This window comes from Phaethon lepturus, unplaced genomic scaffold (assembly GCF_000687285.1).
Source record: "Phaethon lepturus isolate BGI_N335 unplaced genomic scaffold, ASM68728v1 scaffold27371, whole genome shotgun sequence".
NCBI lineage: Eukaryota > Metazoa > Chordata > Aves > Phaethontiformes > Phaethontidae > Phaethon > Phaethon lepturus.
Window position 1 is genome coordinate 35533 of NW_010518924.1, and position 13318 is coordinate 48850.

The 13318-nt window shown below is 37.8% G+C and overlaps 1 protein-coding gene across 1 annotated transcript in view; it reads left to right on the forward strand.

The window, feature by feature from the left end:
- NRG3 (neuregulin 3) overlaps positions 1-13318 on the forward strand; it is a gene marked incomplete at its 5' end in the record, with an annotated part of 28104 nt that overhangs the window by 5696 nt on the left and 9090 nt on the right. The window contains one exon of the mRNA XM_010296890.1: positions 6702-6829. Within this exon, the coding sequence (XP_010295192.1) occupies positions 6702-6829 (128 nt within the window). The remainder of the gene's footprint in view (positions 1-6701; positions 6830-13318) is intronic.

Sequence of the window (13318 nt, forward strand, 5' to 3'; positions counted from 1 at the left end):
AAATACTTACAGAACTTGCAGATTGCAGGGGGGAAAAAAGGGGCAGGTGGTATGGCGAGGCAGCAGAAAAGAACTTTGAAATGGTATTTCATAGGAACGGCTGAGTGGCTCCCCATCAGAGGCCAGAGATCTGCCTTGGGCATATCTGCTGGGTGGGAAAGGGACCAGGCAGCGGCGCAGGGAGGAGAGGGCTCCCACTGCTCGCTCCTGCGGCTGTGCTGCCGCCTTTCTGCTGGTCACTGCCTGGATGTGGTGTCTCTGTGATTCTCATCTGCAGCTCCCACCACGTGGGTTTGTGGAGAAATCTTAGTTCTCTCCAATTCCAGGAGCCAATAAAGAAACTTAAATAAATTAAGGTGGCTATTTTGTGGAGACTAGTGTGTCGGTTTATGTAATCCTGGAAGCGTTTCTTTTCTCCCAAGTGCTACTGTTACATGGGAAAACTGTCCTTGCTTGTATGTCACCTTTCTCTTCTTCTCTAAAGGACTCTCCCATATTTTTCTCCTGCCTATTTTGAATGGACCTGGTGATGCTTTCAGGTTTTTCACCCTGCTTTTTCTTCTTCTGTAAAGAAGAATACATTAGTGTAGACCTGAGAAGAGTTGCATCAGATTCCTTATTCTTGATGACTATTCTAATAATGTCTATTCTGAAAGAGCCATCACGTTTTGACTCAGAGGTTGCTGCATTTAGTAAAGGATGCATGGATCTCTCCAAATGCTGTGTTGCTCTAGAAAGAGTTTTTACTTATTTCCCAAGACCCAGAGTATAGCAGATAGTGTTTCAAGTAGTTCGTGGCTGTAAAGAGCTTGACCAATCTCAGTGAAATACTTTTTTTCCTCATCGCTCCTTTTTTTCCCTTTTTACCCTTGACTGGCCTTTAGGAAAAGAATTATTTTGCATTACTTATTTTCAAAGCCAGTTTTCAATCTTTTTTTAAATGAGAGAAGCCATGTGAATGTGTCAAAATTGCTGTTAACAGAGAAACCACAGATTTCATTTTTGAACCAAGTATTAAAATGAATTATAAATTTGCATTTTATTCTAGCCTAACTCATTATAATTGCAGCTGTTTGCATTACTACAGAAGGAAAAGGACTTCAGACCTCAGTCCCCATGATATCTGACCTCTATGCCAATTAAAGCTTCTTTACAGTAGTATGATTATGAGAATCATATTAGAACACTCTCCGCTTGTATCAGAATTCTCCTGCTGCACCCTAGACTACAGGTTACCTTGCAGCAATCTTTATTTCAAAAGGCAATGTTTAAGAAATGGACTTGAAGTGTTGGACATGCCCCCAAGTTCATTAAACATCCATATGGCAGGATTGCTCTTTCAGGTGTGGATATCCAAGATAAGGAACACGATATTCAGAAAAAAAAAATGGAACTGGTCAACTGAAAAATGGAGGCTTTTTAGAACTCCCTCCATTTAAGAGGAAGGGTTTTGGGGGTTTTTGCCCTCTCTGATCAGCATGGTAAACACAAGTGAGGAAGAATAGCCACATCCCAGCACATCCCTTGGCAAGACCCAAGGTTGAGGAAGAACTCAAGGAGAGTTAAATATTTAGGTTAAAACATGGATGCCTCCTTGTCATTTGCTGTATTACAGGGAATAAAGCTTTTTGTTTGCATTGACAATATTTTGAAGTATCATATGCTTTTCCTTCCCACGCTCAAATCAACTCCTCCACTTCCTTCCTATGCTCAGTTGTGATTCTGTAAAGTAAAAAAAAGGGTTAGATTTTGTCAGGACAGCTGTATTCTCTCTGAACTCTTGCTGCTCAGCCTGTGCTGAGTCTGTTTCTCTTGGTATTGATGCCATTATTTTGTCAGGGATATAAATTAGATGAAAAATACTGTATAATGTAAGCAAAATTCATAAGTAACTGTTTGAAAACAGCTCCTAGTATTTCTCCTGAATCTTCTTCAAGTCCACTGCTTTTCCCAAATATTCTGGCAGCAACACGCTTAATTTCTTGCTAGGTCTTCCAGCGTCTTGGATTGGGATACTAATGCACCGGTAATCTTGCTATAATTCTTCAGTCAGGAAGAGAAAGGTGTGCTAGTTTTTAATGCAGGATCTTTTGAGGTACACAGGAGATTCAGATTTATTTCACCTAAAGCATGAAACTTAGGACTTCCTAGTATTAAATACCCCTTCCCAAAGAAATATTATCTTCAAGAGATACTTAACGAATGTGCTCCACAGGACTGCAGCAAACGCTTCGGTGTCCTCATAGGCAAAAGAAACTAAATTGTCATTCTCAACTGCCCCTCTTAGAAAGACAAGTGCTCTATGCCCCCTCATACACTACGCAAGGGACAAAAGGAGGTGTTCTGGCCCTCCTTCTGTTTTTCTGTAGTTCACCAGTCTTCATGAGTCTTAATCATGCTTCTGATTACTGGCTCCTTTTTCCATCTTGACTAGAGGGTTTCTTTAAATTCTCAGAACTTGATAAATACATCATGCAACAAGCAAAAAGAAAGAAAAGCAGCTGAAGCCTGGCCATTCCTTTAGTGATTCTGAGAGTTGTTGTGGTTGTTTAAAGTGGCCTTTTTCACATTTGAGGATTTTAATACCTTCTCCCATGGTACTAAGTGGATCTATTAATTCCCCATCAATTTCCCTCGGAGGTGGTTAATATGCTTTTCATGCTCTAGTGTGTGGTTTCACTTTTCACTACGCTTGTTTCTAATAGCTTGCAATCACTAGCTCCCATTTTCTGATATTCTTATAACGAGGGGAATAAAATGCTCTCTTTGTGTCTTGTTGCCTTCTTTTGATAGTAGTAGGAAATAAATTTTTTTTAGTCACTGTGATAGAAATGAAATTAATATATGTTGAGCAACATATATACTTAGATCTCTGAAAACATTCCTGTGTGGTTTTGCCTGAGTTAAAATGAGATTTATCAGCTAAGATGAAGAGCAAATTTCCCATTTGTCTATCGCATAACTACTTTAGGAAGAACCGCTAGAACAGACAAACTTGAATTTACTGGCCTCTGTCTAGAGCTAGTGTTGGCAACAAAACATATAGGGTATATAGGAACAGCTGTAAGGACGTTAAATATACCACCTGATGGGCTTTTGTGCAAGGTCAGCCCATCCAGAAAAATTGCTGGCTCTTTACTTCCTTGAGGCACCCTCTCTGAATGTGCCTTCTCAGTCCTTTTTGAAGTGGGATCCCCACATCACCTCTCTTCTAATGCTACATGTGTTTCTGGACTTTTTATTATTACTATTTTTGGAAAATAATTGAGGAGGAAGAGCTAGGAAAAGCTGTGGGGGAGGGATGGGTATTTGCATAATACTAGGACAACAGTGTCAATCTATTCTGTAGCACTTGAGTGGCATTTGTTATTCATGGATCCTACTTTTTAGAATAAAGAATACAAGGCACGGAACAGCAGAATTATGTGCTCACAGTTGTACAGTAGGTCAGTGGCAGAGGCTGATGTCTTGTCTCCTGGCCCAGGGCTGCCTTTGCAGATTCGCTTAGCATTACTAGCAGGGGGTGGAATTCTATTGTCAAAGAGATGACTAATTGTACATAACAGAATATTTTCTCCATGAAACTGTGAAAAATTCAAAATTCGCAAAATTGTTTATTTTGGAATGCTATCTTTATTCTTTAATAGCCATTTATTTAGCCATATGCATCAGCTTTTCTCAGTAGTTGCTCAAACAAGTACAAATAATTAAGCAAGACAATAAAACCATTAAAAAAACCAATAATACAGGTAAGTTTTCAGTGATGCTTTCAACCTACTGGAACAGTCCTTTGAAAGTCTTCAGCAGCTTATTCTCCATCATGGCTGAGTATTCAGCAGCTCACATGAGTTGGAGGGCTGCACAGAGCTCAGTCCAGGTGAGAGCAGGGCTATGGAAGCAGTGGGACGGGCTCTGCTGGGATATGGCTGGGGTGTAATCCTATACGGTACTTCTGAGGGCACCAACTGATACTGCTGTAAACTCCTCACAGAAATCTGAAGATACTTTTCTCCAGAGATGATCTCAGAGAAATGATGTGGCACTTGGGATTAAGCTAACGGAGAATAAACCCAACTGTGTTTAAACCTATTAAAATGTATGAATTATGTGATACATCCAAATAAGTTCAATTACATTGTTCAAATTTTCTGTATATTCACGCCCTTAATTTCAATTGTGATTCACGTTTTCATTGTAATTAATGTTATGGCTGTTACTGTAATTGGTAAGTGGTGTATCTGAAAATGGCATAAAAGAAATGTTCGGTTAGGGGGAAAAATTATCCTTTGCAGGCTGTGCCTGGGTGGTGCTGGGTGTTGGACTTTCAGTAAACTTTGCTAGTCAGCATCAGAGCAGCTTCTGAGGGACTTGGTTTTCCTCAGCTGTGATGACGAAAGACTCTGTATACCATTGCTCCGGCCCACATCCACCTTAACCATGTATGTAGCAAAAGGCATGGCGTATCTCCGATTACCCTTTGTGATTCACTTCATACTCATGGTCTTCTAGGCCTTTTCGACCTTCAGTTTAGTATCATGAACAAACACAAAAAAAGGACAGAAACAGCTTCCTGGCACTAACAACCCATTCTTTACATAGCCCAGATTGATTTATTCAGGTCAGAAATCAAAGACAGCTTCATTTCTTCAGCTGGCAGGATAACTATTAAAGTTTAAAACCTTCACAGACATGAGTACCTTAAAAATCATACTTCTGTCTGAATATTTTATCTACAACACTTACAAGTGACAGTTAAGATCATGGTAACTGAAAGAAGTAAGAGTGGAATGTGTTTGTTCTTATTATTTCAGTTATGTTTACTTCATGCATGCGGCAACGTTTTGCATATTGTCACTCTCAACTTTCCCTTCAGAAGCACATCAGCAGTGATTTTGGCCCTGTTTATGTGCGTATTTAACACAATGGAAAGAGGGAGAAAAGTGTTGGAGAAAAAATTGAAGATCTGTTATTTAATCTATAGAAATCGGTCATAAGAAGTCTGACTAGATGGACTAAAATTGCATGTACCCCATTTTTAAAAGAGTAATCTTGTATGACCTTCCTTTTTGATTTTGCTGAAGTCTGGGGAAATGTAGATAAGAATAAGTGGGAATCAGAAACTAATTCTGATTTTAAGGAGTTATTGGTCTTTTGTTAGACAACAAAATAATTATGAAGAAGAATCATAGAATCACAGAATCATTGAGGTCGGAAAAGACCTTTAAGATCATCAAGTCCAACCATCAACCCAACACCGTCACGCCCAACTAAACCATGTGCTGAAGTGCCACGTCTACATGTTTTTTGAACGCCTCCAGTGATAGTGACTCCACCACCCCCCTGGGCAGCCTGTTCCAATGTTTGTCCACTCTCTCACTAAAGAAATTTTTCCTAATATCCAATCTAAACCTCCCCTGGTGCAACTTGAGGCCATTTCCTTTCATTCTATTGCTAGTTACTAGGGAGAAGAGACCAACACCCACCTCACTACAACCTCCTCTGAGGTAGTTGTAGAGAGTGATAAGGTGTCCCCTCAGCCTCCTCTTCTCCAGACTACTTTAAAAGAAATCTTACTATCTTCTCCAATCATGTTTATGCTATTGTATCATAACATGATATTTTTTACCACTGTGATTTTTTTACATTATTATTTTTATTTGTATTTTCTTTCTAAAATATTTAATCATGTAATAGCTTCCACAATAACAGTTTATTGTAAAGATAATGTAAATATCTAGGTATCTTGTACTAAAAGTACAAACCCAATACAGAAAGAAATGGGTTAAAGGAAAATAGACCAATTGGTTCTAGTGCATTGTAATGCAACATAAAAAAATCTGCAACATGCAGTATTTTACATACCTGAGTGGAAATGTGGGTTAACCTCTCATATCTGAGATATTGCCCAGTAACCACTGACAACATTCATTCTTCTTCCAAGATAAAATGCATCTTTTTTTATACTTTTCTGGCTCCATTTAGGATCAGAGACACAATTTTTGCTGAATTTCCAGTTGAATCACAAAGCAAGAAGCAGCAAATTTGTTCTTGTTCACGTCCGGTATCTGCTTTATGAGATCTTTGTGTCTCACTATGTGCCCAGAGACTGTCCTATGCCTACAACTGTCACAAGAAGAATTATGTTTACACTGTTTTTACTAGCACAGATACTCCCAGGTCAAAAGTTTCAGAGTTGTTCAGAAGGGATATCTGGCTCCATAGAAAGGATTTAAATATTTTTTCTTACATATCTGATTATACAAATGCTGTTTCAGTTTGGTTTTCAGAGTTACGCATGCTAATAAAAGCAGTGTTGTGACTGAAATCACCAAAGGACCCAAGAAGGTGCTGACCATCCTCTGAGATGTGTTTTGTGATCTCAGTCTCTGCATGGACAGCCAGAAAAACAGGCTTTTAGTCAAAGGGATCAGTGTTCCCTATCATTATGAGCTGATCAGTCAGTAATTTTGCTACTAATGCAGATATCAGCATTTTCATGTGAAGGTAATGGGGATAATGAGTACTGGCGCTTTCTGCTATGTAAACAATAGTGAATGAATGTAATACGTGCAATCCCTAATTTTAATTTAAAAATGCATTAGAGCACTTCTTATCCTGCTCCTATATGAATTCTGATTGAATAGCATCAACAATATACTTTGCCTTTTGTGTATTAATTAATTTTATTCTCTGTGCCACAGTATTCAAAAACAGATAGGCATCCTGGGCCTATTCTGGACAAAGTTATGGAGTCTAGTTTTTCAGGCCCTCAGTCTTTCCCAGAAGCCTTGTCTCCCGACAGAGGAACCCAGCCCATCAAGCAACATAGGTAAGCAAACGACTGTCTGATGGGAGATTTGGCAGGCTGCCGAGGCATGTTGTTGAACTGGTGATACATGTGCAGGATTATTGTGCACTGTGACTCGGAGGGCTGCTGAATGGTATGGTACCAACAGAGCCTCAGCTGACTCATTAAGCAGATGTCCAAGCATTTTCTCTAGCTGCAGACATAAAAGGCAATAACAATGCTCACCGGCTTTATCTGCGTTTTGTAAAAGTCCTAGAGGAAGCATTTAAAGACACCATCCGAGCTGTAGACACAGACCAGTGAATGAATCAACGGTAGTTTGAGAAACCATTAAAAACAAGACTTTCCTTATCGATGTTCATGAAGTTAATGACTCATTTGCTGCAGAAAGACATGGCTGCAAACTTCCAGCCTTTCTCACTGTTTCGTTAAACAGTTCATGATTAAAATGAATAATGACTTATTTATGAACACATGGTGGCCTTTGAAAACTAGTCTTTAAAAAGTTTGGACGGTTGTTTCTGAGCGGAAAAAAAGCGAAAAGTCACCCATCACTGGATGGCATTTGGGTTAGAATTCTGCTTACAGCCTTTTTGGATATAAAAGAGTGCAGATGCTTCATTACGGGACTAGAAACCAAACTCATGTCTGGTATAAGCAATAGTGTTGGTGGAATGGCAGTGGTATTGGCTGGTCCAGAGCACACAGAGAGAGAAAAAAGGCTATGAAAATGAGTTCAGAATTTTTTTAGCTAGACACAATCTGGAGGGGAAGACTTATTTATTACAAGGATAATTTTTTTAAAGTTGCTAAAAAAAAAAGTCTGTGATGGCATGAGGTTGTGATCTAGCTTCTGTAGTATTTGGTGCATGTTCATTGCAGCCCCATGGTAGGCTACATGTTCCATCTCTTTTGAATTAATGGTTTGCGTAACCCACCAAAGTGCAGCACATGAGCCAGGGAGGGATATTTGGGTCCTATCTACTTTTACCTTAATTAAGCCTTTAATTTGGCATGAAAAAATTATGCCAGCTGTCACATCAGATCCATTTCTTAGAGCTTATTCTTTATTACACAGAGATTTTCAAAATATGCTTAATAATTTTACTGAACATAAATGAACTATGGAAGTTGCCTGGAATGCTTTCCACAGAAATTCTGGGGGGAATTTTATCTCCATTTAGTCAAAAAGTGAAGTTTGGAAAAAAGACAGTGACGTTCCCTTATTTTTAATAACATGATTGCAATATCCAAGTTTGAAATGCTTTAGGTGCTGTACCATGACATTACCTAAGCTTAAAAATGTATTACAGACTGAAAATGTTTCCTCTGTTTATGAACGTCACTTAAAATAAAAGCTGAATGACTCTTTCGACTCCCTGTTTTCCATAGCGAAATTACAGAATAAACCACCCTGAGTTTACAGTGAACTAATGCAGAATCCCAGATTGATCACTTTAACACCTTTGCACACAAAATCTCTTTCCCAGGAAAAAAAAACGAACCACAAACCAAAACCAACCAAACAAAAAAACAACCCACAAACAAACACGCTCCCCAACTGTCATCTTATTTGCAGCAGTCAAGAATCAAACTATCTTAAGAATCTTTGCTTCAGAACTGTTTGAGATGCGGAATGATTAGCTTAATTTTTACAGAATTCTTTTTGTAGTTTTATAACCCAAGATTTATTATACAAGCCCATTGCTTTATAAAACATGCAACAGACTTGAACATTTGAGACTTATAAGGCTGTCTTTAATTTATGCACCATGTGACAGCTTCCTGATTTACTCTGTTTCTTTAGTTTTGAAATAGTGTTCAACATGGTCAAATGTGACCAAATGAGGAAACTTCTTTTTTTACTGGAATACATTTTGTCCTAAACATCCCTCGTTCCATTCCAAACCTGGTGTGAGCCTGGATAAATTACAGCACCTCTGCAGGTTCTCTGTTTTATGCTCTTAAAGTATATTCTTGTTTTATTTCTGCTTGCTACAGAAGTATTTTGTTCTGCATCCAGACCTGTTTTCTCTGCTGGTGTTTTCAAGGGTACTGATGACGGGTGATAATTTCTTAAAATCCCTGAAATCAATACAATTTTGGCCTGAGAGTAGGTGGGGAATCAATTGGGGTTGCTGGAATTTGACTGACAGAGATCACCTAGTTATTTCACTCAGATTGTTGGAGAATAGCAATTTTCTGTCTTTGCCAACCTCAGCTACATGCAAAGAATTGCTGCAGAGATTGAATCGAAAATTTAAATCATACTCCTAAAATATTTTGCCTGTATTATGTACTGTTGTTATTCCAGTAGAAAAATTTTACATCATCTGCTTGCATATGTAAAACACCTAGTACTGTCAGAGCTGGAAAGTAACAAATGTGTTTAATCAGTAAGCTTCCTGTAAAGTATACCATGTGCTCCAAAATTCATCTCAGATTATCTGTTGATTTTAATAAAAAGAAAACCCATACTGTCTTAATTTCTTACAGATAGAAACAAATCAGAGTTTTGTTAATTATGGGACTGAGTTGTGATCCTTTTGAATAGCAGTTTTCTTGGTAATTAAGTCATCCTGACTTTCATTCATTGATTCAGTCATCATTGATTTTTGAGGGATACATTTCAGAGAATACCATGATGAAAGCTAAACACAGAGGCTTTCAGCCTCCAGCAGTGGTATTGTCTTACAAAAATGCCAAAACAGCATAAACTTTCTCTAAAATTTAAAATAATTTGTGTTTGCATTTTTAATTAACTTTTAACATCATGAAAACCATGGTAAAAATAATTTTTTTGATTTAGTAAGTATTTTAATCTTTATGCTCCCAATATAATTGACTGTTTAAATTAAAGTGTAATTAAAGCTATTCTGTAAATGAGGCTATTGAATTTCAAAGAACAAGTATTGGTAAACTAAAGCAACTAAGAATGTAAAGGCAGAGGAAGCCTAAAAGGAAGAAAGTATAAGGAATCTGATATTTTCCCAAGGAAGAAACAGAGTTTTCTGGAGAAATTTACTAAAAAGAATGCCCAAAAGGAATGGGGTGTAGGGAAAAGCTGTATCGCAGAGGGCAAGAAGTCATGCTTGAAGGGAACATTTCCAGGAATCATTGAGAGTTAAGAATTACTGGTAATACTGAAAGCAATCAATTGTTCTTGCTGTATAAAGAACAGGAGCACTATACAGGAAGAAGCAAAGCTGATGGTGGGACAAAGATAATATATGAAGCAGTCAGGGCAATCCTGAATGAATATATTTCATTTTTCCGTTAGGATGATTATTTGAGGATGCAGGCAGCATGGGAATAGAATCAAATGTATGAAAATAGGCATTACTGCAATCATACTGGAAATAAAATGCAGAAATCAAAGCCCTCAAGTCAAGATGATCTGGTTAATCTTGATCAAAGAAGTCTGGAAGAAGAACTGGCTCATGAAATTTCAAGTCTGGTAGCAAAATCTATCAAAATGGGAGCTGTGCCATGTGATGATGGAATAGCAAATGTGAAGCATTTAGGAAGAAGAAAAATTTATCGAAGAAACTGAAGACCTATTATGTTCATTTAGACTAGTCAAGGCTTTAGGACAAATGCGGGGGAAGCAGATTCTTTGGGTAGATAGAAAAAAGGGTAAAAATTGTCATGAGGTTTACCAGCAGCAGTTCCTGCAACACTACACCGATGACCTTCTTTGTATTTGGTGTAGGTGAGCTAGATCGCTACACAGCCTCAGTCAACATTTGTTGTCACATGTGTCTAATGCCTAGTGGGAGAAAGTAGGGAGAGGCAGAAAAACTATAATGTAGATACACAGAGGTGGTTAAAAGGGAGATAATAAGGAATTAGGTTGAGAAGGTAAGTGCTGGGCTGAAGACATTCGCCAGTGGACCACTAATGGAGCTCTCAAAGAATTAGTCAACGTTGGGCACAAGTTTTGTTTAATGCTTTTGTGCAAGATTTTGTTGCAAAAAAGTTGGAACATACTGAAAAAACTAGTTAAAAGATAGACTTAGTACAAATAAGGATCTAGATATAAAGAATTAATTTAATAACTTCAAAGACTGGCATGACAGAAGTGCACTGAAGCTCAGCAGTACTAAATACAAGGTCAGGCATTTGAGTACTAATAACAAAATCTAAGAAGCAAATGAAGAAGAAACGTTTAAGTATGTACTACTTGGTCAAAAGATAACCAAGTCACAAAGTGATGCAGCTGTGCAAAAGATACATGGGATGAGAGGAAGTATTAATCAAGACATTTTTTGTTAGAAACAATAAAACCACTTCATGAGACACTGTTGGCATGTCATTTGAACATAACATGAGAATACACCACTATTATCTCACCTGGTTAAAATGGCCTCCTGATTACTAGGGACTCAAATTGCATTCATGAGCTAACAGGAGGAATGAATAATCTGTGTTCCATAGAAACTGTTAGAGAGTCTGTCTCGTTTCAGACTTTCAAAAGACTGAAAAGAGTATATGACTGCTGCTTATATATACATCAGAGAAAGCCTAACAAGAAGTAAAAGACTTATGTAAAACAAAGGAGTATGGTGGCACATGTGACAGGTAGATATATACTCATCATAAATAATTTTAAACTAAAAAGAAGCCTCAACTTTTTCAATATAGAACAACTTTCTAGCATAATGGCCTGGATGTCATTGTAGTTTTAGGATGGAGGTTGATCAGTGCACTACAGGGAGTATATAATGAAGTTATGACAGATGATTAAACTCGGTGCCACTGAGGTACTTTCGAATGCTCTGTTCCCTTTTTCTGTTGTATGTATCTGTCTGGTAGAACCAGGATGGTGACCAGATGATACAGGTAGCGTTGAAGGATTTATAGAGTTGCAAAGTCCCCACTCAGCCCCAACACATGCTATTCCTGAATACATTAATATATAAAGGAAGCAGCAATGCTGCCAATTCAGAAATCAAGAGTAGATTTGTAGGTATAGGCTGGCTACTGGAAAACAACTCCTACATACGCGAAGGGAAAAGAGAGTTTTGCAAACAACAGGCTACAGTCCCGCTCCATCACCTGGTCTGAGAACCTGACCAGCTGTAACGGTTTGTAAACACAAGCTGGGAAACACAGATCATCATGCCATAGATGGGATGTTTTCCTAGACGGTACATGATTACTTTGCAAAGGCATGGGAAAAAGTGATGTTCAAATGCTTGGGATACAGGACGCTATAGAGAAAAAAAGGAGTAAAACTATTAAGTTCAGTTCTCTTAGGCCACAGCTTTTTTGGCATAATAATCTTCTTACAATCTTAGTATTCTTTTAATCACAAACAGCTTTGTTGAAGTCCTGAACATTATGATAACTTTTTCCCTTTGGGGAGCCGTCTATAACACAGGCTCCAACAGAGACATGCTCATTGTGTGTCATCTTGTTCTTGTAAACAGCCTGACAAAAGGGCTTTGTGATACAGCGTTATTATTGTTGCATGGTATTTATTGAGAGATGCATATGTTCTCAGGTATAACAGATCCTTTTTATTAAAATGGAAAATTGGTTGAAAGCTTGAATAGTTGATCTGTACAAATGTTAGCAGTACGTTGTCTAACAGCCTAAAAATGCGACTCCTAGGGAACATCAGAAGATGCTGGCTGTCTGGCAGCTAGCTCTGTCATGGGGGTATGTATTTACTGTTTGTCTTGCAATGACAAAACCCATGTCTTCAATGCTGGTGTTTACATCTCGTGATCAGTATGTAATATAATATGCCTTTCTATATAGTTTTTTGCAGGTACAGAGCCAGAGTTATTTACAAAACAATTTTAGAACTTTCCTTCCTCCCTCAACTTTGCATCTTTCTTTTCATGAATTACAATCATGAAAAAAGGGGAAAGAATAAGTAGAATAGATATACACACAACCATGGTTATAAGCACTATTTATGTAGCTCCATTGTGCTTATTAAACAAGAATGGAAGTATTGGGATCCAGTCTAAAGTTTTAACACAGTTTAATTGTCATCCTCTTGTTAATGCTTTTCATGTTCCTGTTGACAAAGTTACTTCTGAATGTGTTCATAATGTGATGTATAATCAATTTTGTTTAGTAATTAACTAAAAAGTAGTATAGGAAGATTCCCAAAGTTACTATAAATTCTGTGCAATTCTTCTCCTCTTCATGAACACAGTTATCTGGACTTGGGAGTTGTGTATGTGCCTTGAGAAGAGAATACTCCACCTGCTGAAACTTTGTTTTTACTCGGTTGCTTCAACCTAAAGAAAACAATTTGCAACAATGAATCTCAAGTTCTTAATTAACTTCAGAGATGGTTAAACTACTTTCAAACCATTAATTCATCAGAACTGTATTTCTCCCTGGTTTGTGCATTACTTGTGAACCAGTTCAAGCATATTCTGATTTCTGTTATTCCGGAGTAATTGATTAATAGATTTTAAAGACATATCAGCTGCAGCTTTCCTTACTGGCCTGTTTTATTGAACAGCTCAGTTCTGTGGGCTGGTTCTT